General features: G+C 60.5%; 1 protein-coding gene across 1 annotated transcript in view; it reads left to right on the top strand.

Moving 5' to 3' along the window:
* The window catches only part of LAMA5 (laminin subunit alpha 5), a 51,647-nt gene that overhangs the window by 6,682 nt on the left and 31,700 nt on the right, over window positions 1-13,265 (top strand). The window contains exons 3-7 of the mRNA XM_061436976.1: window positions 7,073-7,190; window positions 7,979-8,097; window positions 8,183-8,353; window positions 8,551-8,648; window positions 12,982-13,097. Of these exons, the coding sequence (XP_061292960.1) occupies window positions 7,073-7,190; window positions 7,979-8,097; window positions 8,183-8,353; window positions 8,551-8,648; window positions 12,982-13,097 (622 nt within the window). The remainder of the gene's footprint in view (window positions 1-7,072; window positions 7,191-7,978; window positions 8,098-8,182; window positions 8,354-8,550; window positions 8,649-12,981; window positions 13,098-13,265) is intronic.

Here is a 13,265-nt window from a genome sequence, read left to right on the forward strand (position 1 = left end):
ACGCAGTGGTCTGGCCTCCCGAAGCAGGTGGGCACAGTGCCCTCCCGAGGTGCAGTGGGTGGGGCCAAGGGGGAGCTCGGACAGTGCTAACACCACCCCACCCGCGCCCCGTCTTTGTGGCCCCCTGCGCCTCGGTGTCTATCTGTGTAAGAGATGCGGAGGCAGGCGGGACATTTGCCCTGCAGACTGGACCTGCGCTGGGGCCACGGTTTCATTCTGTGTGCGTCTTGCCCACCAAGACTCGGTTTCCCCAAATGTAAAATGACACAAATGGGAAAGCGACTGTTTCCAGCCCTGCTTGTGGGAGATCGACTCTCCCACCCGCCCACTGCTCTTCCTCTCTCTCTCCCCGTCCTCTCTTTTTGTCACCCTCCCACCCATCCATCTACCCACCCACCGTCCCACTCATCCATCTACCCACCCACCCACCAGCCCATCTACCTAACATCTGTCTACCCGCCAACCCTTTGCTCTTCTCATGTCCCTACCCCTCCCTTCTTCCTTCTCCTCTTTATGACTTATGGAAGCCCCCGTCTTGGTTAAGGGGATGCCAGCCTTGGTTGGGGCTGGGGCAGGGGAGCCTAGGACGTGCCCAGTTGCGTGCTTTGGAGTTGAGTGGAGTGGAAGCACCCAGTGTCCAGCTCCGTGAAGAGAGAAAACCCTTTCCTAGGCATGTTTCTGAGCCACGGTGGAATTCCAGAGATGACTCCCGCGTTCACCACCTTCCCTTTAGGAAAAGGAGCTCATTGCCCCTTCCTCCCTGAGTCACTGCGTGACGACTGGGTCCCTTTGGCATACCCTGCTCGTGGGGGTTGGGGACAGAGACCAGGCTCCTCGTGGGCAGAGGTGCCCATGGGGGTAGGAAATGGGAGCTCTGGAGGATGGAGGGGGCACAGGCTGGAGTGCTGGGGGAAGGCGTTTTGGAGGCGCCCTCACAGCGACCCTGGGATCTACCTCCTCAAGTGCCCCCAATCTGGTCATGGGAGCAGCTGGCCTGCAGCCAGACTGAGGGTGTCCCGGGCAGGACCCTCCAAGCACACTGGCTGTGCAGGGGAAGAGAGGCCAGTGGGAGGGGCCTGGGGGTTCCCTGGCTTGGGGGCTGGGCCTTCCTTTGGGGCACAGGTCCCCCTGGGGTGGGGCTGGGTCTTCTGTCGGGAGGCAGTGAGTGGGCAATGAGGTTGGGCCCTCCCCCTGCGGTGGCTGCCAGGGGCCTTTGTTCTGGGATGTGAAGCGGATGCCCCAGGAAAGCGGGTCGGGGCGGGGCAGCTGGCCCTGGGCATCAGGAGGACTTCCTGCCCCGGGAGGCAAGGGAGGACTGCTGGCAGCTCCTCTTCCTCCTCACCCTGGGGGTGGGGCTGCGGCTGGTGCGGCCTGGTCCCTGTAGCGTCCATCTGTCCTGGGACCTCGAGGAGTCTTCTGCCTGTCTCTCTTCATCACCTCTGACCTTCCCCAGGATGGGGCAGGGGTTACTGCACTCTATTCCCCCCATTTTGCAGATGGAGAAACCAAGGCCCCAGGAGTGAGGGCCTGGCCAAGAAGGGCGTGGAGAGGTCCAGGCCTCCACTTCTGCCCTGCTGACCTTGGCCAGGACCCCAGACCTGAGAGGACAGTCTGTGGGGCTGAGCCTGTGGGATGCAAGCCTCAGAGAGGGTCTCTGTGGCTGGAGACCGAGGGGGCACTGTCCCGAGTCCCAGCAGTGGCCTGCCTGGGGGTCCTCAAGGGGCCAGCCAGTGGGTTCTTGCTACCTCCTGTCTCCCCCTCTTGCCTGCCGCAGACTCCCTGTTCTGAGCCTCACCCTCTGTGTTCCCAGGGGGCCTTAGGGAGCTGGGCAGGGTGAGTAAGGGCTGGTTCTAGGGGGGAGTCCCCTCCCTCTCCAGATGCCCCCTGGTGGCCCAGTCATGGGGGAGGGCCTCTCCCCAGCAACCCCTACCTGTGGGCTCAGCCCTCACTCCTCAGATGCAGAGGCAGGTGAGGAATAGAGGTCCCCTCCCAGCTGTGGGCTGTGTTCTCTGCTTGTGCCCTGGGCGGAACAGCCCTTTGTCCCAGCCCTGAAAGGCCAGGCCTGGAGGGGAGGAGACTGGAGACCAGGTGAGGGGTACAGTGGAGGGCGTTTGGGCTGGCAGTGGGGTGTAGGCTGGGGGGTTGGGTGGGAGGCCAAAAGTGTTGGTTGGGAGACTGAAAATGCCAGGGTGAGGGGTCTGCCCTCCCTGAGGAACAGTGAGGAGGCAGGGAGGGCACCAGCTGCCCCTCCACCCCCACCACAGGGGGGTTGGAGCCCCAGTGTGGAGGAGAGGCCGGGCTGACTGTGCCTCGGGCCCTCCTCTGGACGTGGGCTGTGAGCACGTGCCTGGGCCTTGCTGCTCACGAGGGCCCCAGACGTGCTGGCTGCTTTGTGGTCAGGACCCCCTATGCAGCTCTACCCTGCCCACCCTGGTCCCGGGCTGTATCCCCTCTGAGCTGGTCAGTCTGGAGCTCCCTAGGCAGGCAGCCTGGCCTGCTGGGTTATGAGGTCACGGTCACTGGCCTGGCTGGCCAGGCCTAGCTGGGCTCTCAGCCATGTGGGCAGCGCCCCAGGAGGGTCAGCGGGGTTGCTCAAGGGAAGTGGCCGGAAGTATGGCTGAGACCGGCCAGGCTCTGGTTACAGGTGTGGGGGTCTGGACCAGACACAGCTTCTTGGGATGGGCTCCCTGGTGGGGCGGGTTAAGAGCCTGGGGGTCTGGGACAGCCTCCCCAGGTTGAGTCTTCAGGCCAGCAGGGCCTGCCTGTCCCTTCTCTCCTTGTGGGAGCTGGGAGACCCTGCCTCAGCTCGTCCCTTGGCTTGAAGGACACAGGGTCAGAGGGGCCGCCAGGGGCTGGGACTGGGGGCCATTTGTCCTCTGCCCCTGCTGCCACCCTCCCCGGCCATCATGGTATGCAGCAACACTCCGGCCTCCTCATACTGAGCCCCCCAGGCTCCTTCTGTCTGTTTTTAAACAAACGCTGTGGCATTGGCTTCCAGCAACACAGCTCACACTGAAGTCTATAAACTGTTTGGGTGTTGGGGTCCTCTTGGGATAAACTCCACTTCCTATGGCCTGAGGCTGGCCATCTGGCCTGACCTGGGCCAGGCTGCAGGGGATGTGGGACAGAGACAGGAGCTCTGGTGGGGGTGGGGTGGGCCTGAAACCCCTCCCTTCAAGGCAGGGGCCCCAAGACAGCATATGGGTGGTGTCTGAACTCCCTCCCAAGCCCAGCTCCATTGAGGTGCTGGGCCACATGGGTGTTTGCCCTTCACTCTAGCTGGTGAGCTCCTATAGAGCTGTCAGATTGCCCAATTGCTGAAAATCCCCCTACTTGCTCCACTCTACACACTGGTATGTTGGGCACCTGGCCCCACAGAGTCAGGGCTCCTGGGGCCTCTGTGTGCCCACTCTATGTTTCCAGGTTTTATTTTTTTTTCTAGCAGTGGCTTTTCCACTCCTGCAGTGGCAGCCACGTGTGGCCTGTTTTCAGCTCCCCGTTGTGTGTTATGTGGATGGCCATTCTTATTTACCCAGCTGGGGGCCTGAGTTGATGTGCCCACTAGGCCACCCCACTCCCCACCTCGCGCTGTGGCATTTATGTTTATCAAGGTTTCTAAATGGGGTCTCCAGGGAGAGGGCAAACCCAGGGTGCTGGCTCAACTAGATTCAGCACACAGGGCCCTGAGGCCAGTCCAACGGTCTGGGGTGGTGGTCCAGGAGGTCTGGGTGCCCCTGGGAACAAAGGGGGAGCTGGTCCGGACGCCTGGTCTAGGAGGGGCTTCCTGCCCCACCCGGCCCGGTTGGGACCCTGGCCCATCCCTGGGAATCAGCATGGGGCCCTGCTTCCTGTGGGGTCAGGCTGAGTCACAGGCTGCCTGGTGATTCATGCTGGCGGCCCAGCGGGTGGGGGCAGGGTGCTCCCTCCCCAGGACAGGGGCACAGGGCCTGGCTCGGGGCAAAGGTGGAGTGTGCTGGCCCTGATGACCTTGTGCTTCCAGAGGCTCCAGCATCAGCCATGTCCTTGGTACATGGGTGCCTGAGCCCAGGAGTCTTCCTGCCTGCTGTCCCCTCCTGCACCCCTGTCCCTGGGGCTATGGAGACCCCCTGGGGGTCTGCAGTAGCGGCTTCCTCTCTAGCCCTCCCTGTGTCTTCTGACTCCAGCCCATCCCTTGTTTGCCCTCCCCACCCCCCAATCTCTGCCTCTGGTGTGGCTCTGGGTGACCTCTGCTCGCCTGCAGGAACAGGTGGCCTCTTCTCTTTGGAGACTCTCCGAGTCTTCACACCCTTTCTTCAGGTCTTGCACCCTGACCCCCGGCCTCTGACCTCTGCTGTGTTTGTCCCACTACTCCCTGCCCACCCTGGACCATCTAGCCACTGAGGCCTGGGATGCACCCAGGCTCTCCAGGCTCCGCCACCTGCTCTAGGCAGCGGTCACAGGGCAGACCCCCTCCTGGCGAGCCTGGCCCTCCGAGGTCAGGCTGGGTGGGGGGTGCTGTGGCTGAGAGGCGGGTCCGGCTGCTGTCCTGGAGACGTGCCTGCCCCAGAATAGCCAGATTTTTAAAAATAACTCAGGAGGCTTTTGTTTGGCTTTTGCTTTAAAAGACTTTTTTCCTTTTGCGCAGAGCTCTGTAGCAGCGGGAAAGGTCAGGGGAGCTGGCAGCTGAGCAGAGTGGAGCGGGCGGGGACGGCGTGGGGAGGGCCGTGTCCAGGGAGGCCAGGGGTCTGCACTCGCTCCGGGTCATGCCCGGGGCGGCTGTGCGGCTCCCCGAAGCAGAATGGGGACAGATGGGAGAGCTGAACATATGCCGTCCCGTCCCTCCAGCCTGCTGTGACAGTGAGACAACCAGGTGGACAGATGGACAGAAGGCAGGGGTCTTCCTTGGAGCACAGCCAGAGGGCTGGGCCTTGCGCAGGGTTGGGGGGGGTTAGTTTTCATTCTGCCCCTGTCCTGCCTGATTAGCATCTTCAAGTCAATATTTGTGCAAGTGCTCTCAGCTGGGAAAAATGTGTGCAGCCCGCCGACCTGGGGGAGGGACCAAGCTGGCCACGGAGGGTGCAGCCTGGTGGCCTCGCTCAGGGAAAGGCGGGGGTGGGCCCCACGGGGCTCAGAGCAAGGCTTTAATCTCTCTGGGGGCTTTCTGTGGCAGCCATGCTGCCACCCCCAAAACAGCCTATGTTCAAGTCCACTGCACACTGAGGCCCCCACTCTGCCGTGTCCCCCTTCCTCATGAAGACCCCTCCTGGCACAGGGGCTGTTTGCGGTCCCCAGGGCTTCCTGGAATGCCTGAGGGGTTGGCCAAGGTGCCTGCCAAGTGTAGGGTCTGTACCCCCAGAGGCTTGAGCCCTTCCCCTGACTGGGCAGGGCCAAGTGGAAGATGACCTCAAGGCCTGGCAATGGGTGAATAGGCCCTCACCCCCTACACACGCCCTGGGAAAGGCCTCTCCCTGCAAAAGCCAGGCCTTCCCAGAAGGGCAGGGTTAGGAATGGGCGTGTCTCAGGGTCCTGGGATCTCACAACCCCCGCCCCCTGCCCCACCCCCCACGCCTGGATTCTAGGCGCTGGTCTCCTGAGGGCTGGGCCCTGAGCGGGTCTGTGGTCCCCTCACTGTCCGAGGGGTTACCATAGCAGCTTCAGGTTGACCAGGGGAGGGGGTGACTGTGGGCATTGGGCAGCCCTGGTGGGGACCCCTGCTCTGTCCCTAGGCTTGGGGCCTGGCTCACTGACAGACCAGCTGGTTCCAGAGCAGTGGACACTGGAAGGGGCCTGTTCCCCTGGGCTGGGCAGGGCCTCACTGAGGGGACAGTGAGTGGCCTGAGGTGCGATGTTGCCCTTGAGGCTGGTGAGCAGTTCAGAGCCCACCTGTGAGCAGGTCTGGCATGGGGGTGTGACTGAGGGCCCCGAGGGGTGGGGCGGGCATCGTCCATGGGTGGGGTGCTCACTAGCTGTGTCTCTGCCCTTCGTCTAGGGCCTCAGCTCTCCCCGTGTACAGACTGGGCACCGGGTTCTCCGCCGGCCCTGCCCAGGTCTCCTTGGAGCCCAGACTTTGCACATAGAGAGCGTTCAGAAAATGGCACCTCATCTTTGGCTTTGGGGCAGAGGTGGGGGAGGAGAAGGGGTCATTGGCCCTCTAAGCTGAGGTCTGGGGCACGGGACAGGGGGACATCCAAGGATGCCGACCTCTGGCCTAGAGGAGAGAGACAAAGGAGTGAGGTCAGATTGAGACCCATGCCTCTGGATGAACAGCCTCCCCCATCCCCCTGGCCATGTGCTGCCCCAACGGCTTGGCCCAGCAGAGCTCCAACTTCTGACTCCTGGGTTGGCAGGGTCTCCCTGGCCCAGCTTTGGAAGGTCCTGTGTTTGTCTGTCTGCCCTCTTGGGGCCTTGTGCCAGTGGCAGGCAGAGGCTGGGCCCTGATGGATCCTTGCTGCCTGCCCCTGTGGCTGGTCAGTGAGTGAAATGGGCAGGTCCTGAGTTGGCTCTGAAGATGATGGGGTCACCAGGATGACTGTGACAGGGGCCCCCATCCCGGGCAGGGGTTCATCGGCCTGCTGTGCAAGGAGGCCAGGCTCCTGGGAGCTTGGGACATCACCTGGCCACCTTCCCAGGCCAGCCACCAGAGCTCTGGGGACAGTGGGATGAGCTTCTGCCATCACTTTGCCCAGCCCCACTGCCTGGGCCCTGTAGACAGGCTGCCTGCGTGTGGGCCCTGTCTGACTTCAGCCCCCATCAGGCTTGTGTGCAGCCTCAGCTGGGGTGGGGCTGGGAGGGGGTGTGTCTGAGCCCTAAGTCACCCTCAGGCTCAAGAGGGGAGCCCTCTAGAAATGCTGGGTTCTGCTGGTCATCTCTATGTCCCCAGAGCAGGTCTCAGTGGCTCCAGGCTGGCCCGCAAGCCAAGGGGCTGCTCCCTGAGCTAGCTGGCCCTCTTACCTAGGTGTGTCTGGCCCCTGAGGGCAAGCCCACAGATATCCCCTGGAACCTCACCTCACAGGGTGGGGGCAGCCCTCCAGGTGTTTGGAGGCCCCACATGGCATGGAAGGGATCTCAGGGGTGTTCACCCACCATCCGGCAGGTTTTCCACGTGGCCTACGTGCTCATCAAGTTTGCCAATTCCCCTCGGCCAGACCTCTGGGTGCTGGAGCGGTCCACAGACTTTGGCCACACCTACCAGCCCTGGCAGTACTTTGCATGTGAGTCTCCCAGAATGAGGGGCTGGCAAGGGGGGATACCCTGGGTGAGTGGGCTGCCAGTGCTGTGCTCTCAAGGCCTCTGGATACCAGGCCTGCCCTCACGCCCGGCTTCTAGGTGGGCCGGGCTGTGGGGTGCATATTCCTGAAGGCAGCTGGGGGTTCAGGGCCTTGCGTCCCTGACATGGCACTGCTGGGTCCATCTCCTAGCTCACTGTGGACTGGCCTTATGCTCCAGCAACTCCCAGGTGGCAGAGGCCACCAACTTAGCTGCCCCATCAGGAGAGCACGGGAGCCCTGCGCCCCTGCTCACTGGTTGGCCCTGCCACGTGCCACCCTGACTAATCATGTCCACATGGCTCCAATTGGGTGGTCCTGGAACTTGTGTCCCCCTCAAGCTCCAAAGCCCAAGAGTGAGTGCAGGGCAACCCTGTGAAGGACAGTCAGGATGGGTCCCCCAAGGCTGGGGTTGGGGAGGGACACACAAGGGGATACTTTGCAGAGAGAATGGCAAAGGCCTGGACGGTCAGCTCACCAAGGGTGGGCAAGTTCAGAGCCTCCCGGCAGGGGCACCCTGGGTCCTGAGGCGCCCTCTGGAGGAAGCTGCGATGTGCTCCACGCTCTGTTCTACAAAACCCTGAGGGTGGGCTGCGATGCTGCATTCCTGTTGATGCTTCCTCCTGGCTGAGGCCATGTAGCTCCGTGAAGACAGGGCGCCCAGGGCAGCAGGGCACTGCCTCCTCCGAGGGCTCCCCCAGAGCGCCGAGCGCTCACCCTCGGCATTTCCGTAGCCTCCAAGAGGGACTGCCTGGAACGGTTCGGGCCGCGGACGCTGGAGCGCATCACGCAGGACGACGATGTCATCTGCAGCACCGAGTACTCCCGGATTGTGCCTCTGGAGAACGGCGAGGTGGGCCGGGCGGGACGGCGTGGGGCATGCGGTCTGGCGGTCAGTGCCGGCACCATGCCCCGGCCTGATCTGCGTACATCCTCAGATCGTGGTGTCCTTGGTAAACGGGCGCCCAGGTGCTATGAACTTCTCCTACTCGCCGCTGCTGCGTGACTTCACCAAAGCCACCAACATCCGCCTGCGCTTCCTGCGCACCAACACGCTGCTGGGCCACCTCATGGGCAAGGCGCTGCGGGACCCCACGGTCACCCGCCGGGTGAGCGGGCGGGCGGGCGGGCCGGGCTTCGGGGCAGGTGTGGGCGGGGCCCCGTGGAGCTGGTCCTGCTATGGGCGGGGCCACGGGGCGGGGCTGATGTGGGCGGGGCCACGGGGGCTGGGGCTGCTATGGGCGGGGCCACCTGGGCTCAGGGCAGGAGTGGGAGGCCACGCGCTCACGTTGCGGGCCCTGCACAGTACTATTACAGTATCAAGGACATCAGCATCGGCGGCCGCTGTGTCTGCCACGGGCATGCGGATGTCTGTGATGCCAAAGACCCCACAGACCCCTTCAGGTGAGACCTGCAGCTCCCTGGTTATCCCCCCATCTCGTGCTGAACCTGAGGGAGAGGAGGCCTGGTTTCATCGCCCCTACACTGGCCCCTCGCCCCTCGTTTCCCCGTGGCCTCAGTTTCCCCGTGTGCACAGTGAGGTGGAAGGGTAGGGCCTAGTGTCTGGCTTGGGCCTCTGCCCTGCTGCCCACAGAGGTGGAGCCTTACCTGGACCTGTGACCCAGCTGCTCCTCTGGCGGAAACCCCAGAGGTGCAGGGGAGTCTGAGGGAGGTAATTGCCTGAGGCTGCGTGTTCCTGCCCTCTGGGGTGAGGGGAGCTCTCCCACCTTCCTTGAGGACACAGATTATACACTCCCTGCTGCCCCACCCTGACCCCCATCCTCGACACAGGCAGGGGCCGAGGCTCAGGACAGGGAGCAGCCCAGAGACCCACCCCCCGCCCCCGCCCCCGCCCCCGCTGACACGCTCAGCGGGGATCTGAGCTCAGCCAGTAAGGCGGGGCTCAGGAACCTGCGTCTTTAACAAGCTGCCACTGGTGCTATGTGCCTAAGTAGCTCCAGCGCCGTGAATTCAGCAGTGAGCACTCAGCTAAATTATCAGCTGGAGCCTGGCACTAGGCCAGCTCTCCTCCGGGCTCGGCAGTGGATTCGTCTGTGTGTTCACGCCTCCCTCCCTCATTTTCCCTTCCCTCTTACCTCCCTCCCTCCCTCCCTCCTGTCCATCAGCAGCTGTGTGTGTGTGGAGTTAACACATGCTGGGCTGTGTTCCTGCTCCAGAGGCACAGGTGGGCTTCCCGCCCCACCCCAGCAGCCCCTGTTCTGGGCAGGCAGGAAACGGGAGGCCTGTGCCCAGCGCAGGGGTCCTGGCAGGGCTGAGGGCTCTGGGGCATAAAGCAGGTCCAGGGCTGGACAGGCGGTGCTGGAAGAGGCAGCAGAGCCTGCCAAGGGAGCCTGAGGCCAGGCTCCTGCAGCCCCCAGCCCCTGCTGGCCACCTCCTCCTGCTGCTTCCCTCGCCTTGAAATTGTGCAGCCCCCTCAATTCTGGGGTTTATCGCTGTGTCCACATCCTAGTTGATAGGGAGGTGGATGAAGCCCAGACAGTGCAGAAGCTCACCCCTGTTCTCATAGTCAAAAAACACTAAGAGGTGAACCCTAGACCTCCTCAGGCATGGCTGATGGGTCTGCAGCGGGAGGGGTATGATCACACTGGTGCAGGCCCCCAGAACCCGTGTGGTCCATGCAGCCTCAGCGTGGCCCTGGGTGAGGATTCCTGCCCACAGCTTCAGGTGCTGAACCCAGATGCAGTTGGTTGCTTTGGGAATTTAAGTGCCAAGTGGGACTCGTGATGGTTGTTTAGGGCGCCAGCTGGGCGGCCAGATCAGCTCCAGAGGAGAGGCAGGCCTGCCCGTGCCTGTCGGGAGGGCGTCGGCATCCGCCCTGACTCACCTGCACCTGGGCATGAGCAGAGCTCTGCTAACCCTGCAGAACGTGTGGGGTGTCTCTCCCAGAACCGCGAGTGCTGACACCCCTCGCTCACCCATGCCCCACAGCGTCGGCCTGTTGTGTCCTCCCTGCGTTCTGTCTGCCGCCTCCTCTGCCTCTTCCATGAGGGCTCTGCCCTACCAGCTGCTCTTCTCTGCCCCTCAGCCTCTACCACCATCACCTCCACCCCCACCTGCATCCTCTCTGCCCTCTCTACCACCATCATTCTGAGTGCTGACTACCTGCCCCATGTGCCCAGCCCCCAGTCTCTCTTCTCCACCCCTCGGTTTGGAAGACACGTGTTTTGTTTCTGTTGTGTCTTAGTCTATTCAGGCTGACAGAATGCCAGAGGCTGGGCGGCTTATAAACCATGCAGACTTACTCCTTACAGTTATGGAGGCACCTAAGGCCCCCTTCCTAGTTCATAGGTGACTGTCTTCCAGCTGAGTCCTTGTAGTGTGGGAGGGGCGAGGGAGCTCTCTGGGGTCTTTTTATTTTTATTAAGATTCTTTTTTGTTTTAAAGCATTTTATTTTTGGCTGTGCTGGATCTTTGTAGCTTCTTGGGAGCTCTCTCTAGTTGCAGAAAGCGGGGTCTATTCTTAATTGTGCTACTTGGGCTTCTCATTGTTCCAGAGCACAGGCTCTATGGCACATGGGTGCAGCAGCTGCTGTGCTGGCTGAGTTGCCCCACAGCATGTGTCCTTCCGGAACAGGGATTGAACCTGTGTCCCCTGGTTTGGCAGGTGGACTGCCAACCGTTGGATCGCCAGGGAAGTCCTCTTTGGTGATAGTTTAGCTGGTTGTAGAATTCCTGGTTAATGGCTATCTCTTTCAACACTTAAATGTCATTTCACTGTCTTCTGGGTTATAGTCTTTAAAGACTCTCTTTTTATGGTTTCAACCTGATTGCTCCATGAAGTGAAGTTCCTGGGGTGCAGCCCTGCTGTCGGTTGCATCGACTGACCCCATTGGGTTGTTTCTGTGCAGGTTTTCAATAGGGCTTCACCTGTGTGGTGACCATGTGCCCTAGATTGGGAAGAATCCCTCCAGCGTGGTTTTCCAAGGACTTTTGACAGATGCCCTAATCTTTGTGTTAATTTCCTGGTTAAGGGGTACACTGACAGTGTTCAGTTCAGCCACTCAGTCGTGTCCAGCTCTTTGTAACCCAAAGAACCATAGCACGCCAGGCCTCCCTGTCCATCACCAACTCCTGGAGTCCACCCAAGCCCATGTCTGTTGTGTCGGTGATGCCATCCAACCATCTCATCCTCTGTCATCCCCTTCTCCTCCTGCCCTCAATCTTTCCCAGCATCAGGGTCTTTTCCAATGAGTCAGCTCTTTGCATGAGGTGGCCAAAGAGTTTCAGCTTTAGCATCAGTCCTTCCAATGAACACCCAGGACTGATCTCCTGTAGGATGGACTGGTTGGATCTCCTTGCAGTCCAAGGGACTCTCAAGAGTCTTCTCCAACGTCACAGTTCAAACGCATCAATTCTTGCAGCACTCAGCTTTCTTTATTGTCCAACTCTCACATCCATACATGACTACTGGAAAAACCATAGCTTTGACCAGATGGACCTTTGTTGACAAAGTAATGTCTCTGCTTTTTAATATGCTATCTAGCTTGGTCATAACTTTGCTTCCAAGGAGTAAGCGTCTTTTAATTTCATGGCTGCAGTCACCATCTGTGGTGATTTTGGAGCCCAGAAAAATAAAGTCAGCCACTGTTTCTCCACCTATTTGCCATGAAGTGATGGGACCGGATGTCATGATCTTCGTTTTCTGAATGTTGAGCTTTAAGCCAACTTTTTCACTCTCCTCTTTCACTTTCATCAAGAGGCTTTTAAGTTCCTCTTCACTTTCTGCCATAAGGATGGTGTTATCTGCATATCTGAGGTTATTGATATTTCTCCCAGCAATCTTGATTCCAGCTTGTGCTTCATCCAGTCCAGCATTTCTCATGATATACTCTGCATAGAAGTTAAATAAGCAGGGTAACAATATACAGCCTTGACGTACTCCTTTTCCTATTTTGAACCAGTCTGTTGTTCCATGTCCAGTTCTAACTGTTGCTTCCTGACCTGCATGCAGGTTTCTCAAGTGTAGATTCTTGAAAAGTCAAACACCAGCCCCAGGGCCTTGGTTGAGGATCCTCAGTGCTGCCTCTCCAGGCTCTGTGTGCAGCCCCTTGTGCAGGAAGGGAGGGGCTCAAGTGGATTTGGAGCTCTCAGTCTCTTCTTCTTGGACTGGCTCCTGGGGGCGGCTCAGGACTTCTAAGCACTGTGGTACTGGTCTAGGACTGAGGAGCACATGGCCCTGGGGTGGGGCTGTGCTTCCTGCTCCCCCTTTGACTGAGTTGTGGAGGTGTGTGCTGAGGGGAAGGGTGGTTCTGTGCTCAGTCCTCAGCTGCAGCCAGCTGTCCCCCTGCCCACTGAACCAGCAGGAGCTGCTCTCCAGGACAGTAGGCTGGATTCCAACCCTCTGACTGGAGTCCACCCCCAGCTGGAAGAGGAAGCAGTTCTTGGCCACTTGCCCCTGGGGAGGAGCCCTGGGTAATAGGGGCGTCTGGCTGAGCCCAGGGCTGCCTGCCTGCTGAGCAAGACCCAGACCTCAGAGTTGGCCCAGGAAAGCTGCAGACTTGGCCTGGGTCCTGGCCGTGATGGGGTGGGTGTAGCTGGAACCTGAGGGGCCCAGGGCTCAGGTTCACCTGTGGTCAGGGGCCACATGCACTGACCATGCCATGCTCTGTCCCAGCTCCCATCCTCCATGAAGTCCCTACACAGCCACTGCCCTTCTCTGGTCCCTCTGGGTCCCCGGTGGGTCTGAGCCCTTCCTGTGCCTGTGTGTCCCCTACAGGCTTCAGTGCGCCTGCCAACACAACACATGTGGGGGCTCCTGTGACCGCTGCTGCCCCGGCTTCAACCAGCAGCCATGGAGGCCAGCCACCACAGACAGTGCCAACGAATGCCAGTGTGAGTGCCCCTCCACACGCCCGCACGGTGCTCACACATGCTCAAATGTACTCATACCCACACAGTGTACTCTTGTACTCACATCACATTCTTATTACTCATGTACACACACGCTTGCACACATGTGCATGCGCACACGTGCTCACACAGTACATACAGCTTTCATAC

This window comes from Bos javanicus, chromosome 13 (genome assembly GCF_032452875.1).
Source record: "Bos javanicus breed banteng chromosome 13, ARS-OSU_banteng_1.0, whole genome shotgun sequence".
Taxonomy (NCBI): Eukaryota; Metazoa; Chordata; class Mammalia; order Artiodactyla; family Bovidae; genus Bos; species Bos javanicus.